Source organism: Pinus tabuliformis, chromosome 2_2 (assembly GCF_031772625.1).
Source record: "Pinus tabuliformis cultivar Carrire ecotype Pingquan chromosome 2_2, CPIR1, whole genome shotgun sequence".
In the NCBI taxonomy this organism is placed as follows: Eukaryota; Viridiplantae; Streptophyta; class Pinopsida; order Pinales; family Pinaceae; genus Pinus; species Pinus tabuliformis.
In genome coordinates, this window is record NC_142300.1 from 1,275,689,119 (window position 1) to 1,275,703,666 (window position 14,548).

Genomic DNA, 14,548 nt, shown 5'->3' on the forward strand with positions numbered 1-14,548 from the left:
GTTGGGTGAATTAGTTATTAATTAATTCACAAGTTATTAACTCATAATACAACTAATGAATACATCAGTTAACTCAGTTGCATGTCAGTGCATGTTCAGTTCAACAGGGACAGGTGGTAGAGAATCAGATTGCTATCAGTTGTGACTATAGTTGTGCACCAGATCTTGCACAATCAAGGGATTGAGTATGCCAATGAGTTTGCTCACGTATTTTCCCACATTATAGCTTGTGCTCACGTCCAACAAAGTGTGAGTGACTATTTTGCAGGTGAAAAACGAGTTTGGTGAGCCATTCTCATTAGTTCTTGAGCAGGTATTGAGCAGTGGAGGCAGGCAAGCAGTGGAAGAGATTTGGAGATCAGATCTGAGCTGTATTGTGTGTAACAGAGGTGGAGATACTTGTGAGAAGTATTATGCTGTGTAATGTTACATGACTCAATCATTAATATACAGATAGTTGGGGTTTTTAGCGAGATCCTTTCCCCGGGATACATACTGTGTTAATGTGTGAATGCTCTTGATGTTTTATTGTTATTGATGTTGTTATATTGATGATCAACATAGAGGAGCTTATGTATTGTGTATGTTTTCCGCAATAGTACATGATCAGGATAATCTCCATTGAATATGTGTTAAATTATTCAAAATTTCTACACCGAAATCGCTATAAAATTTGGAAAAGTAACGTGTTTGGTTCTGTAGCACGGGATTCCCCAAACCGGTAGGATATCGAAAGGCCTTGAGGCAGTAAGCAGTTTTGACATAGTCTCGCCCGATGCCACACATCGAGCGACACGCGTCCGACAGATGAGAGAGAAAACCGCCCGCATCGGACAGGTAAACATCGTGCGACTTGTCCGCCCGATATGAAGGACGATTGTAGGATCTGGGGGGGCCAGATCAACGGTGGAGATGCGTCCCAATGACTGACCAGATTTGACAAGTCAAAAAAGCAAGATTACAGGGGATTTAAAGTCCGATATGGATGATGAGTTTGCAAATGATTCATGATTCGCAGGCGATCTTGAAGCAAACGGAATTAACGACCCTTCAAAAATGATTCAAGGAATCTGATACCCAATTCGTTGGGAAACAGGTGGCCACCTCCTTGCGAGGCGTTACTCAATGATGATGACGCAGAGTAGGGGAATTCGAACAGACAGAGGTAAGGAAACCAGAAGTCTGGGAAGTGGAAATGAATAGTCAAAAGAACATACTGGCTTTAAAGCCATGACCTAATAGAAGAAGAGGGATGAACACAGAGAGGCAAACAAGAGTTAGCTAGACGCCGATAGCTAATAGCAGAGAACAGAGAGTAGAAGCCGAGCTGACCTGAAGGCAACATAGAGCCAGACAGAGCCAGAGAGAGTCAGAGAGTCTGTGTACTCCATTGAAGGCTTGAGAGGTTCAAGCAAACTCCTCAGAATAGGCCTGTCATACTACTATGACCCTCAGAGGTTGAGTTTCAGTAAGGAGAGTCTGTGTACTCGATTCCTACTGACTTCATTCTGTCTAGTGAGTCTCGAATCAAGCTCACTATTGTAAAAAATCTGCTTGAAAGCATAATAGAGAGGCCACCACTGAAAGGCTGGACTAAGAGATGTAGCCTAGGTGCATTGGGTGAACTCCTTATTAAACTTGTTTTGTTTACATGTTTGACTGTTATGTTTTCTCTAACTGCCTCAGTGTCTATGTATTTCGCAATCTTATTGATGCATAAAGTAACATAGGCACATCCATGCACATGAGTCTGTAATACCTTTAATTATTTGTCCTAGATAAATTCCAGATCACTAAGTTGACAACCCAGTTAGGCTTGTGTCACGATAGTTTGATGCCATATTACCCTCAGGCCAATGGAAAAGTCGAGGCAGTAAACAAAGTGTTGGTTACTATGCTTTAGCGTACCATTGGAATGCACAAGTCCAAAATGGAATTTTATGTTGTTTTCCACTCTATGGGCCTACCGTACCTCGATTAAGGATGCAACCAGATTCACACCATTTAAACTTGTTTGTGGTCTGGAAGCTACTCTTCTGATTGAATGCGAAATCCATTTTCTCAAATTAGCTATCAAATTGCTACCAAATACTACTCCAGTGGAAGAATGCCTTCTTTATCTAGAACGGCTTGACAAGACTCGTCGGCATGCTTCTTTAGTCATCGAAGCATAGAATAAGAGAGTGAAAACTCACTTCGATCAGACAATCAACCCACCTTCTTTCATGGAGGGGGATTTAGTCCTGCTATATGATCAAGCTAATGACAAGCTGGGGGCAGGCAAATTTGAACCCATGTGGCATGGGCCCTATATTGTCAAACTTGTTTTGCAAAAAGGGGCTATGAGCTAATTGACTATGAAGGCAACCCTTTAGATAAGCCCCAGAATGGGATTTATCTCAAGAAATATTATGCATGAGTCTTTTGTGCATTGTTGTGTACATAAGTGTGTTTTTCATTTTGTATATGTTTTGCTTGGTGTGTAAGCTTTTGCTGCTTATTATGTCATTTTTTCTTCTTATGCAGATATCTGTCGCACCTTATGTCAGTTTTGCTGATGGTGCCTGTCGCAGTACTCGGAGTCTTTCCTCCACGACATGGGTTATCTATGATCCTCAAGGTGAGTTGGTAGATATTCAAGGTGTTTGTCTAGGATGTACTATGAACAATGTTGTTGAATATAGAGCAGTCATTGAATTACTGACTGAGGTTGTTTCCCTCAATATTCACGCTTTGATCATGAATCTAGATTCACAGCTTGTTTTTCTTCAACTCAACGAGCGTTATTCCATCATAAACCCTCAAATTTTAAGGTTGTATTTATGTGTTTGTATACTGGAAAGGAATTTTGAATATATTACATATCGACATATTCCTAGAAGACTAAATACATTAACTGATGCATTGGAAAATCATGTGTTATATAGAAATTTGCGACATTTGTAAAGATAATCATTAAATACATAATAAGTTGATATAGCAAAACATAGGTATAGATATGTATATCAAGTGTTGCACATCGCAGTGCTCAAAAAATATATGTTCGGGTTACATCGCAAGACAACATGTCTCTCAAAATTGCAGAAATTAAACCTAGGAGTCTAATCTGCGTGGTGCTCTCTATAGCACATGACTGCTCGGACGACACATTTGAGTAGTCAGTGAATCCTTCCTGACACCCCTGCTGTGTGTTGTTGGTACCATCGAGGGACATCCTCGAATCTCGTGTAGTCTGGGATCCCCTCCGTCAACCCCTCCAAGTCACGGGCAATCTCGTCCTCTACATCTCCACTGGGGGGAGGGATCTCGAACTCCCGCTCAGCTCTCCAAGCAATCAGAGACAAACCAGCAGGCCTTTCTGGCCCAACATCTACAAAATTGAAACATAATGATCAGAACATATATGAAAAATGATAAAAATTACAAAATCTTTAAAAAATCAACAAATGAATTTGTTACCTTTGTTATCCCAGTGTTCCCTAGGGGGAGTACTAAATCTGGATCACCCCTGAAGTCTATCCCGACATATGGCCAATCCTCGACAATAGCTAGTTGGCGATCCAACCATTGGAAAAACTCGAGTCTCCATGACATATGTTGACCCCCGCCTCCTCGGGGCATCAACATCACCCGCCGAATCATTCGTGGCTCCCGTGGAGTTGGCCATGCCACGACTGCTTCCTGTTTCTAGAAGATAGGAAGACGCTCGAGGATCATACGAGAATAGACCCATACCCAAATTGTTTGACATCCCCTCGTTGACACTTTGTTAATTTCCATTTTAAGGTATCTACTACGGCCTCGACCCAGTTAAAAACTGTGGGATCCAAATAGTCGGCTGCCATCCGGAGTTGGGTTTTGGTGGCCTCGTCTGGGGCCTGTGAGACAGCTGCTCTAGTGATGGTAGAGAGGAGAACTCGAAGAGACAAGTCTCTAACTATTGTGATCTTGAGTTTTCCGCCCTTATCTGACTTATCCGCCTCCAGACACAGTCTTCCCATAAGCATATCCATGGTTTCTCTGGTGATACGGGTCTCGGTCATGCGGGGCCTTTCCCCCCTCCGTGACAACCCTGTTAGGAAATAAATGTCTGCTACCTCAATTTCCAACTCCTGCCCTTGAATGTTGAATTTTCCCTCATTCGGATCCCATGCTCCAACTAGAAATTGGAGTAGGTCCGGTTGCGCCCTTAGATAGGGCACCATGAAGAATTTCAGAAGCCCGCAATTCTGGAGCACATCCAAGCAGTTTTCATCCCTCATGCCTAATTCATCATCACCACTGTGCTCCCATTCCTTCCACTCAATCACCATGGTTTTATCCTTCATACACACATAGGCGATTATAAGTGCTCCATTTGTGCTTAAAATCCAGTGAAACTGCTAAGGTTTTGGGAAATTTTAATTGTCGGTGCTCGTTGCACCTGTTTTTTCCAACAGGTGCGCTAAGCCAAAATCCACTATTCCGAAAATTCAGGATCTTCACGGATTTTCAGTGTACAGTCGCGAAGACCCCGTTGAGGATTTTGGGTCGTCATGGTCTCGAGCTAGTGACCCGCAAAGACCGCCGCGCATATGTTTATCCTAAAATCCTCCTAAATGGCAGCTAATACCACTAAAAAATGAATCACAATCTATCTAAAAATGTAGGGAATCATGTAGTGCCTACCTGGATCAGATGAATTTGCTGACAAGGTTTTGATCTTCCTCTAGTCGACCGTTGAAATCACGAATGCGCAAGGGTAAATTTTTCACTCTGAGGTAAAACAATGAAAAGTAAATTGATTTTTACCTAATGACTCTTTTTATAAACCTTTTGTAAAATTAGGGTTTGTAAATTAGGGTTTTTAATCTATTTTTGAATATTTCATGTATTTTTATATCGAAAACAGATCTTACACTTGTTTTTGTGCAGTGACAGGTTTTCGCGAACTCTGGTGATGAATCCACGAGTTATATTTTATACTTTTTTGGAATCGGTAAAAACACGAAAAAGCTCCTTTTGGAGTCACCTTTAAGCTCTTTTTTGACTCTCGAAACATGAAAAGATCACCAAGCTCTTGTCGCTTTGAACTCGTTAAAGGCTGCGAAGCATCATCTACCCAGTATAGGTTTAGCCCTTTTACGGGCTGGGATAGATTACTTACGAAAAAGGTATGCGTTGATCTATCATGGTCAATAGGTTCCCTTGGATATTGTTTTCTATCTTTTCGGATTCGAGGAACATATTTACAAAAAGGGACCTTTGGAGTTTTCTTTTCCATGTCTTTTTCAAATTCTCTAAACATGAAAAAGACTCTGAGTTTTACCTATGTCGGACTCGTTAAAACCTAATGACATTGGACTTGTCATCATGACGAGACCGAGCTTCTCCTTCCTAGGGCTCGTTAGAAAAATTACTAGGCCGGAATTGTTTGAAGGACAAACTTATATTACAAGCATATGTTATCCCCTTCAAGCTTGTGTTTCAAAAATAATTGGGGTACTCACCAAAAATGGTGGGGGAAAATTTAGAAACATTCTGTTGGTTGTGTTAGTGATTATGACAGCTTGTCGCTCTTGAACATCAACACTCTTTCTGCTTCATGTTGGGTTGGGATATCCTCGTTCTATCGTTGGCCTTTCTGGTTTTGGGTTATTCATTTTGCCTCATTCCATCTGATCCTTGCTCCATCATCATGACCTTTGATCCCTTGGTATCAAAATGTTGCCAAACTCCGGAGTCGTGTCACCGATATGTTCAAGAGCTTAATCCTTCTGCAATTTGTAGCCTTACACACATTCCTCAGGTTCTCTGTCTCATCCACATTCATCTTGTTCCTTTGTCTCACATCGATGATGTGGGAAACATTATGGCCTTCCTTTGACCGATCGCTTCCTGTCGACCTCAGCTCATTATCCGGGAAGTTGATCTAGAGACTCTTTTCTGGTACCTTAGAGCTTGCATGCCTCAATGGAAAGTTCTTCGCATTCGACGACAGGCTTGCATCATTGGTATTCGATCGAGTGATTTCACAAGTGTTCGACTTCAGATCATTCTTCACACTTTGTGGATTGTACTAGCAGTACCTTGAGAACCATTGACATTACTGGTGGTCTCTCTTGTGCTTGTTAACAGTTTACATCATTGGCCGGTAATCAAGTGATTTTCTAGTATGCTCGACTTCAACACATTTATTCACATATTAGAATTTGTACCATGATCAGGTTGGGATTCAAGACCCTGGGCTCAGATTACACAAGTCCAAGTTGCGTGGATTGATTCATACATGACTCTTTTGATTGGATGGTTGCGACCATACCTAAGTCTTTTTTGTGGTCTTTCTGATTAGATGGTTGCGTCCATACCACATACCATTTATGTTTATCTTCTGGATGGTTGCACCCATGCTTTATAAACATGTATTTCCTTTCACTATGTACTCATGTATCAGAGATATCAATTGTACTTGCATTTGCCGGTTCTCCATGGGGATGTTCTGTTTTGGTTATAGATTCATAAAGCATTTCACCCCTCCCACTCTCTCGGCTTTCATGCTTTAGGGGGCATCTGTTACACAGTAATTTGTCACCGACCCTGCATTCCCTAATCCCGGATACTGCCAGTCCATATTACTGACATCTATTCTGTGTCATGTTGCCAATTATGTGTCAATACCTTCCTTGTAATCTTAGGAAGAATGTCTCAGTTCATTATCCCTGAAGCCGACCCCTTTTTACCTAAGTATCTGGGTCGTCGCGGGTCATCAGTTGTCTTACCCGTGAAGATGGTCAAGTTTGCACTAGCCCTAGAGAAGTCATCGCTCTGTCCTTGTGTTTCACCCACGAAGATCTACTTTTGGCAAGTTTTTCAACAACTCGACGAAGCTTCGAGATGAAACTGCTTCATGGGCAGTCCTAGGGCTGGTTGTTGGGTTATATGAGCTCGCCTCTCTCCTTTGGGATAGTTGTTCCACCTTTTGTGCAACCTCCCTAAGAGATAAACTCTTCCTCCCATCTCTTATGGAACCTCTCCCTCCTATAAATGTCTCCTCCATGAATGAGATTAGCTAGCTTAGATGTAACTTGATGATAGCTAGATGTAATTTGGTAGCTTCAGGTTTCTAAGAGAGGAGTAGAGGTAGAGAGTGTTATTGGAGTGTGGAAGTAGCCTCACATGTATTTTGGCTTGAGAGATGTTTGAGTAGAGTTGGTTTGAGAACTTTCTAGCATCAATATTTTGAACTAAAGAGAGAGTCATTTGTTCCCTTGGGAGACGGTTCACAAGTGAATGCTTACGGAGACATGCCGATGGGACCCTTCGAGGAGACTTACGACGTCAAGGCTTGGTTGTAAGTTTTACTTTGATTTATATTAATACAAATCAATGGCTTGTTTCCTATATCGTATGTTATATTGTATGTCGATAACTTGAGGTTCCTTGACTCTTCAAGTAGACTGTTTGGTTGTTTTCTATTGCATTTGTGGTGTTTCTCTGCATGTTGTTTTCAGGTATAAGTGACTAGAAGAACAAGAGCTGGAGAAACACGACGAGGACTTCATTGAACGATGAATTGAAGGTAGGCCTTCATAACAACAACTTTCTAAGGAAATTTGCTTTTGTATTGTCTTTGCGATGACTAGACCCACTCTAGGGCTAGAGGGGTTGCCTCTTTCCATAGAGGGAACTTGCTTGTGTCCACAGAGGGAACTTGCCTGTGTCAGAGGGCGTATGTTGGGAATCGATACATTGCTTGCTCCCATATGTATTTGAAAAATGGTAAAGCTTGGAGCATAACCCCCCCTTCAAAGAACACCTTTAGTTCGATTATTATTGTATATAAATCCATCAAATTTTGTTTATGCTTAATGGTTTTTTTTTTTTTTAAGATTGTTAATAGCCAATGACCAAGAGTTACTAATGTTTTTTCTTGCAATCATTAACTAATGTATACATACTTTGGAGTAAGGTTGTTTAGAATTTGAGTAAATTAAAATGAAAATAGATAAATGATATTTTGGATTTGTTTTTAGAACTATAAAAACCTCATGTACTAAAAATTTTCGTATTCTACATGGTTTGTGAGGATTAGCTTGTGGTAAGATAAAATTCCCAATATAATATAGTCCTTGTGTTAATGGGGTTTTCTATGGAAATAGTGGCACTCACACAAATATAATGATTTATTGATTGGGAGGGTGTTATAAGCTTTCTTGCTCAACTTTCCCCTGTTACTTTGTGGTACCATAATTAAAAGAAAATTCTTTAAAAGACAAAAAAATCTCTACCCCTACTATTACCACATATCCATTGAAGAAGTCCCCTTTTTCTAATCTTATCATCACCTCACATTACTTCCCTTTCCATGCATTGTACGTACCTATTAGAAAACTATGTATCCCCACATACCTATTAAAAATATTCTTTTCACATATTATTACCACTTACCCTTTAAAAAGTCTCTATTACCATATACTTATGAAAAAAGTTTTTGTCTCCACATACCCATTAAAAAAAATTACTTCGTCTCCACATACCCATTAAAAAATACTTCTTTTTGATACTATGGCCACACATTCTTAGAAAAATCTTTATCCCCACACTTATTTTAAAAATCCTTTTACATATATCTACTTTAATAAAATTACTCTTTTCCATGTCATCCTTATATGACATTGTTGACATTGTTCCCCTTCTCATACTGTTATTACATATTAAAATCTGTTTAGCCCCACATGTATAATTAATCCCCACATACTTTTTGAAAAAAATCCCTTTCAAGTACCATAATTTGACCACATATTCATTAAATAGTATTTTTTTTCTTATACTATCTTCATAAATACTTTGCTTCCATATCCATTAAAATGTTCTTTTCAAAATGATATCTTTACTAATATACTCTCTTATTATTCTTTTATCACATACTATCTTTGTTAAGACTATTCCCTTTTCTCATTTTATTGCTATATACTCATTAAAATATATCCAACCTTTTATGTACAATTAAAAAATCTCAAACCCTACAAACCTATTTAAGATTATTCATTTTTATATTATCCCCACATATCCATTAAATAATCTTCTTTACAATAATGATAATACCATGAAAGTACTTCCTTACCATATCTATTAAAATGTCTTTTAAACATATTCTCTTTATCATACTATTATCACATAATCATTAAAAACATCACTGTCCTCATTGACATGTTTCAAAATCCTCCCTTTCCCATTCTATCCCTATCTACTTACCCTACTTATTCATTTTAAAAGCCTTCTCTTTTCCATACAATATTTACCTACTTGCAATCATAGAGTACCACCTTTCCTATAAAAAGTCCACAACTTAGTTATCCAATTCCTTCCCTACCTATTTACCCTACTTATTCATTTTAAAAGGACTCCTATTTCCATACAATCTCTACCTAGTTGCAAAGATAGTGCCATCTTTAGTATACAAAGTCCACAACTTAGTTATCATAAGTTTTATCTGATTGTAAATTTAAATCACTGGAAAGTCACCTATTTGAAAAGCCCCCATTTTCCATACAATCCCTAACTTCTTGCAAAGATAGTACCACCTTAGGTATACAAAGTCAACAACTCACTTATCATGAGTTTAATATGATTGTAAATTTAAATTGCTTGAAAGTCTCCTATTTGAAAAGCCTCCCTTTGCCATACAATCTCTACATACTTGCAAAGATAGTACCACCTTTCATATACAAAGTCCACAACTCACTTGTCATGAGTTTAATCTGATTGTAAATTTAAATCACTGGAAAATCAACTATTTGAAAAGTCTCCCTTTGCCATACAATCCCTACCTTCTTGCAAAGATAGTAACTCACTTATCATGAGTTTAATCCGATTGAGGCCTCCCTTTCTGATTCTATCCCTACCTACTTACCCTACTTATTCATTTTAAAAGACCTCCCTTTTCGATACAATGTCTACCTGTTTACAAAGATAGTACCATCTTTCCCATACAATATCCACAACTTGGTCATCATGACTTTAATCTGATTGTAAATTTAAATTACTGAGAGTCACCTATTTGAAAAATCTCCTCTTCCCATTCCATCCCTACCTACTTTAATACCCTAATTCATTTTAAAAGGCCTCCCTTTTCCATACAATCTCTACCTACTTGCAAAGATAGTACCACCTTTTCTATACAAAGTCCACAACTTGGTTATCGTGAGTTTAATCTGACTGTAAATTTAAATTACTAAAAATCACATCTTTGAAAAATCTCCCCTTCCCATTCTATCCCTACCTACTTACCCTACTTATTCATTTTGAAAGGTATCCCTTTTCCATACAATTTCTACCTACTTGCAAAGATAGTACCACCTTTTCTATACAAAGTCCACATCTTGGTTATCATGAGTTTAATCTGACTGTAAATTTAAATTACTAAAAATTACCTATTTGAAAAATCTCCCCTTCCCATTCTATCCCTACCTACTTGCCCTACTTATTCATTTTGAAAGGCATCCCTTTTCCATACAATCTCTACCTACTTGCAAAGATAGTACCACCTTTTCTATACAAAGTCCACAACTTGGTTATCATGAGTTTAATCTCACTGTAAATTTAAATTACTGAAAGTCACCTATTTGAAAAATTTCCCCTTCCCATTTTATCCCTACCTACTTGTCCTACTTATTCATTTTAAGAGGCCTCCCTTTTCCATACAATCTCTAGTTGCAAAGATAGTACTACCTTTTCAGTTAACCTGAGTTTAATCTCACGGTAAATTTAAATTACTGAAAAATCTCCCTTTCCCATTCTACCCCTACCTACTTACCCTACTTATTCATTTTAAAAGGCCTCACTTTTAGGTACAAACTCTACCTACTTGCAAAGATAGTACCACCTTTCCTATACAAAGTACACAACTTAGTTATTGTGAGTTTAATTGGATTGTAAAGTTACATTACTGGAAAGTGTAACTACAAAGTTAATTGTTAACTTTGTAAATTAAATAAAAACAATCTATGTATAACACAATTTTTTTGTGGAGGCACTAGATTTTTGCAAATTATATACTTGAAAATTAAAATTAAGAGGGGAAAAAAAAGGAAAAGTAAAGAAAGAATGAATGAAAAAGAAAAAAAGAAAGAGAGAGAAAAAAGAATGAAAGGAAAAAAGGTTAGAAAATGATAGCTCGACACCTGATTCAAAAAAGCATGTACAACGATGCTGCCCATTACAGAAAAGTGCATTAAGCTAAATAAATAAGGACGTAAAGTGTTTGTATCAATCACTGTAGAACCTCCTGGACAACACTAATTAACAGACAAAACCCCTCCCTTGTGGAGCAATTATGAACACTTCACACCTCAAATCACCATTGAGCTACAGGCCAAATGACCCACGGGGATTTCCTATTCATGGCTCCTTTGTGTTTGTAAAGTGTATAACACAATGCATCAGCAGGGTGCCCAACGACATGACATAAATGCACAGAGATCTTTGCATGGCCTTACGATACACTATTCGTGCACATGGACTTCGTTATCCTTTTGGTAAAAGGGCCAAACCACACATGTACAGATAAGCAGTGGCAGCTGTGTTCACATCAAATATTAGTAGTATGAGGCCGACAAAGCTTGGCCCTACTTAAGTGCTGGTTTCTGTTCATCCCATTATTTTTTGATTTCATTGGATCTGAGCAGGGCCCAGAAGGAGCAAACCTGTAAAATTGATTTGAACGTTGGGTGGAATATGAAACACCCCCCACCTTTTATCATCATAACCAAGACCCACTTATCTGCGATTATTATATGTTTTTTTTTTTTCTTGAGTGAAGGCAATGGGCAATAGAGTTTGCAGGTCTCAGGCTGATCAGAGTTCAAAATCAGTCAAGATATTGCATGCCAATGGCAGCATCAAGCATCTGACAGGCCCTGTCAAGGCAGGGGAGGTCATGAAGCAATACCCTGGATACTGGGTCTGCCATTCTGAGGCTTTCTACATAGGTAAACCCATTGTTGCTATTCCTTCAGATGAGTCTCTGAAATTAGGTCACACTTATTTCATTCTCCCAAGAAAAAGTTTTCAGTGTGCTCTCACAGCCTCCACAGTTGCTTCTTTCATTTCGAAGGTGGCAATAGAAAATCATGCCAACCACACCCAGGCCGGTGCTTCAAGGAAAGGCAACATTTATGTTCAAATGGAGGCCAAGCCCTTCAAGATTGTGCAAAAGAAGGGCAACTCTCTGCAAGTCAAGATCTCCACCAGCTTTCTCAATGGTCTCTCAAACATCAATGACACCTCTGGTGGGTGCCATGGATATAAAAGTTCCAAGAAGAGGCTGTGTAACAGTTACCAGTTGATGGAAGATTATGCCAAGTTGGTGAGGCCTGCAAGCCGAGCTTGGAAGCCTAAGCTCTCTACCATTACTGAGGCCGAGCGTGCATATGGTAAGCCATTTTTACTGAAATTGCTGAGTGTGGGATGAGTAACAGAGCTGAGGCGACCTTGTATTATTTACCGAGCAAGATTCCTGCATCATTTTGTAATTGTTGTATAACGTCGTTGTCGATTCACTGTAATAGTACTTATGTTTCTTAAGTTCTCAGACGATGAGATGTAATCAGTACTCATGGAGGACTCTCATATTTGCACTCGTCATAGTATGTGACAAAGTGCCAAGTGAGCATGAATTGAATTGTTCCTGTTAGTCTGTGCACTGTGAATCTCATATTTTATCATCATGTTCTTCCCTGGCTGTTATTTGCATGATATTATTACCTTCACATGAAATATTTGAGCCTGGATAATTGACTTTATTTTGCTGATATTGAGAATTAAGATTAATTTTTATTTTTTAAAATTATTTTTTCTTTTAAAAAATAATTTTTTTAATTTTTAAATTGAAAATTAAGATTAATTTTTATTTTTAAAAATTATTTTTTCTTTTAAAAAATAATCTTTTTTAATTTTTAAATTCCAAAATATTTCAAAAAACATAAATTTAAAATTTCATATCTTTAAAAATCAAAGCTCCTGTACTTATATTACTAATTCTATATAGAATAATGCTACTGGCTTTCATGCTACTAACTCTACATGGAATATAGGATTCTATATTGTAGATTAGATTGGATTGATATGAACTAACTTTATATTACTAATTCTATATAGAATAATGCTACTGGCTTTGATGTTACTAACTCTATATAGAATATAGAATTCTATATTGTAGATTAGATTGGATTGATATGAATTTTGTATTTTTAAGGTGTATGTTACTAAATTTATTTTGTAGATTAGATAGAATTAATATAAATTTTGTATTTTTTAAATGTTTTTAACTCTATATAGAACCTATAATATTAATATTGTAGATTAGATTGACTTGATATGAATTTTGTATTTTTAATATTCATGTTACTAACTTTATATAGAATTCTATATTGTAGATTAAATTAAATTAATATGAATTTTGTATTTTATAAATTAAAATTAAATAATAAAAATTATTTATTAAATTCTTTTTTCATAGTAGATTGACTTTAATTTACTTACTTTTATAATTTGAATTTATTATTTCTTAAAAGCCCAACCCATCTTCACTCACTCAGCCAAATAATCCTTAATATATATTATTATTTCTTAAAATCCCAATCCATCTTCACTCCAGCGAAATAATCCTTAATATATATTACTTATATTTTTAATAATGTAAATAATCCTTAATATATATTACTTATATTTTTAATAATGTAAATAATCCTTAATATTTATTATTTCTTAAAAGCCCAACCCATCTTCACTCACTCAGCCAAATAATCCTTAATATATATTATTATTTCTTAAAATCCCAATCCATCTTCACTCCAGCGAAATAATCCTTAATATATATTACTTATATTTTTAATAAGTAATATAAATTTTGTATTTTTAAGGTGTATGTTACTAAGTGGGCTTGATTGTGGGGAAAAACTCCACAGTTAAGCGCGCTCGAGCCAGAGGAGTTCTGGGATGGGTGACCTCCTGGGAAGTCCTGGTTACCGGGTGCAAGCCCCGGAAGTGATGATTGATGCTATGTGATTCGTTCTCCACATTTCACTAGTTTCAATCCCACTTCTTCACCCCTGTGAGCATCACCCGATGCAATGAGTGCTAAGTGAACTATTCAAAAATCATGAGAAATTACGACTACCTCTCATGGAAATGGTCATACTTTGAATGACTTACTTAACGCAGTTCAATCCCAAAAATGATATCTAATATAATGCACTGCGTAAATCCCCCATACAAAAATATATTACTTATATTTTTAATAATGTAAATAATCCTTAATATATATTACTTATATTTTTTATAATGTAAAATATTTTGTGTATAATATTATTTTTTATTTTTATATTTTTGATATTTTTAAAAATAAAATAAATAATAATTTAGATTATTTTAAATTTAGATTTTTCTTAGATTAAGTTTAGAGTTAAAATAGACTCAAATTGGTATTCTTGTATTATATAGTAAATTTTCACAAGCCTTTAAATATGCTTCATCATAATCAATATTATGGACAAATATCATGGGCAAA

The 14,548-nt window shown here is 36.9% G+C and overlaps 1 protein-coding gene across 1 annotated transcript; it reads left to right on the forward strand.

Moving 5' to 3' along the window:
* The first annotated feature begins 11,742 nt into the window (after positions 1 to 11,742).
* Positions 11,743 to 12,707, forward strand: LOC149198131 (uncharacterized). The gene has a single exon (XM_089404070.1). The coding sequence runs from the start codon at positions 11,804 to 11,806 to the stop codon at positions 12,449 to 12,451; it is 648 nt and encodes a 215-aa protein (XP_089260196.1). The 5' UTR covers positions 11,743 to 11,803; the 3' UTR covers positions 12,452 to 12,707.
* Positions 12,708 to 14,548: the final 1,841 nt, after the last annotated feature.

Coding starts and splice junctions, on each gene's coding strand:
- LOC149198131 (XM_089404070.1), top strand. CDS start 11,804: ATGGGCAATAGAGTTTGCAGGTCTCAGGCTGATCAGAGTTCAAAATCA.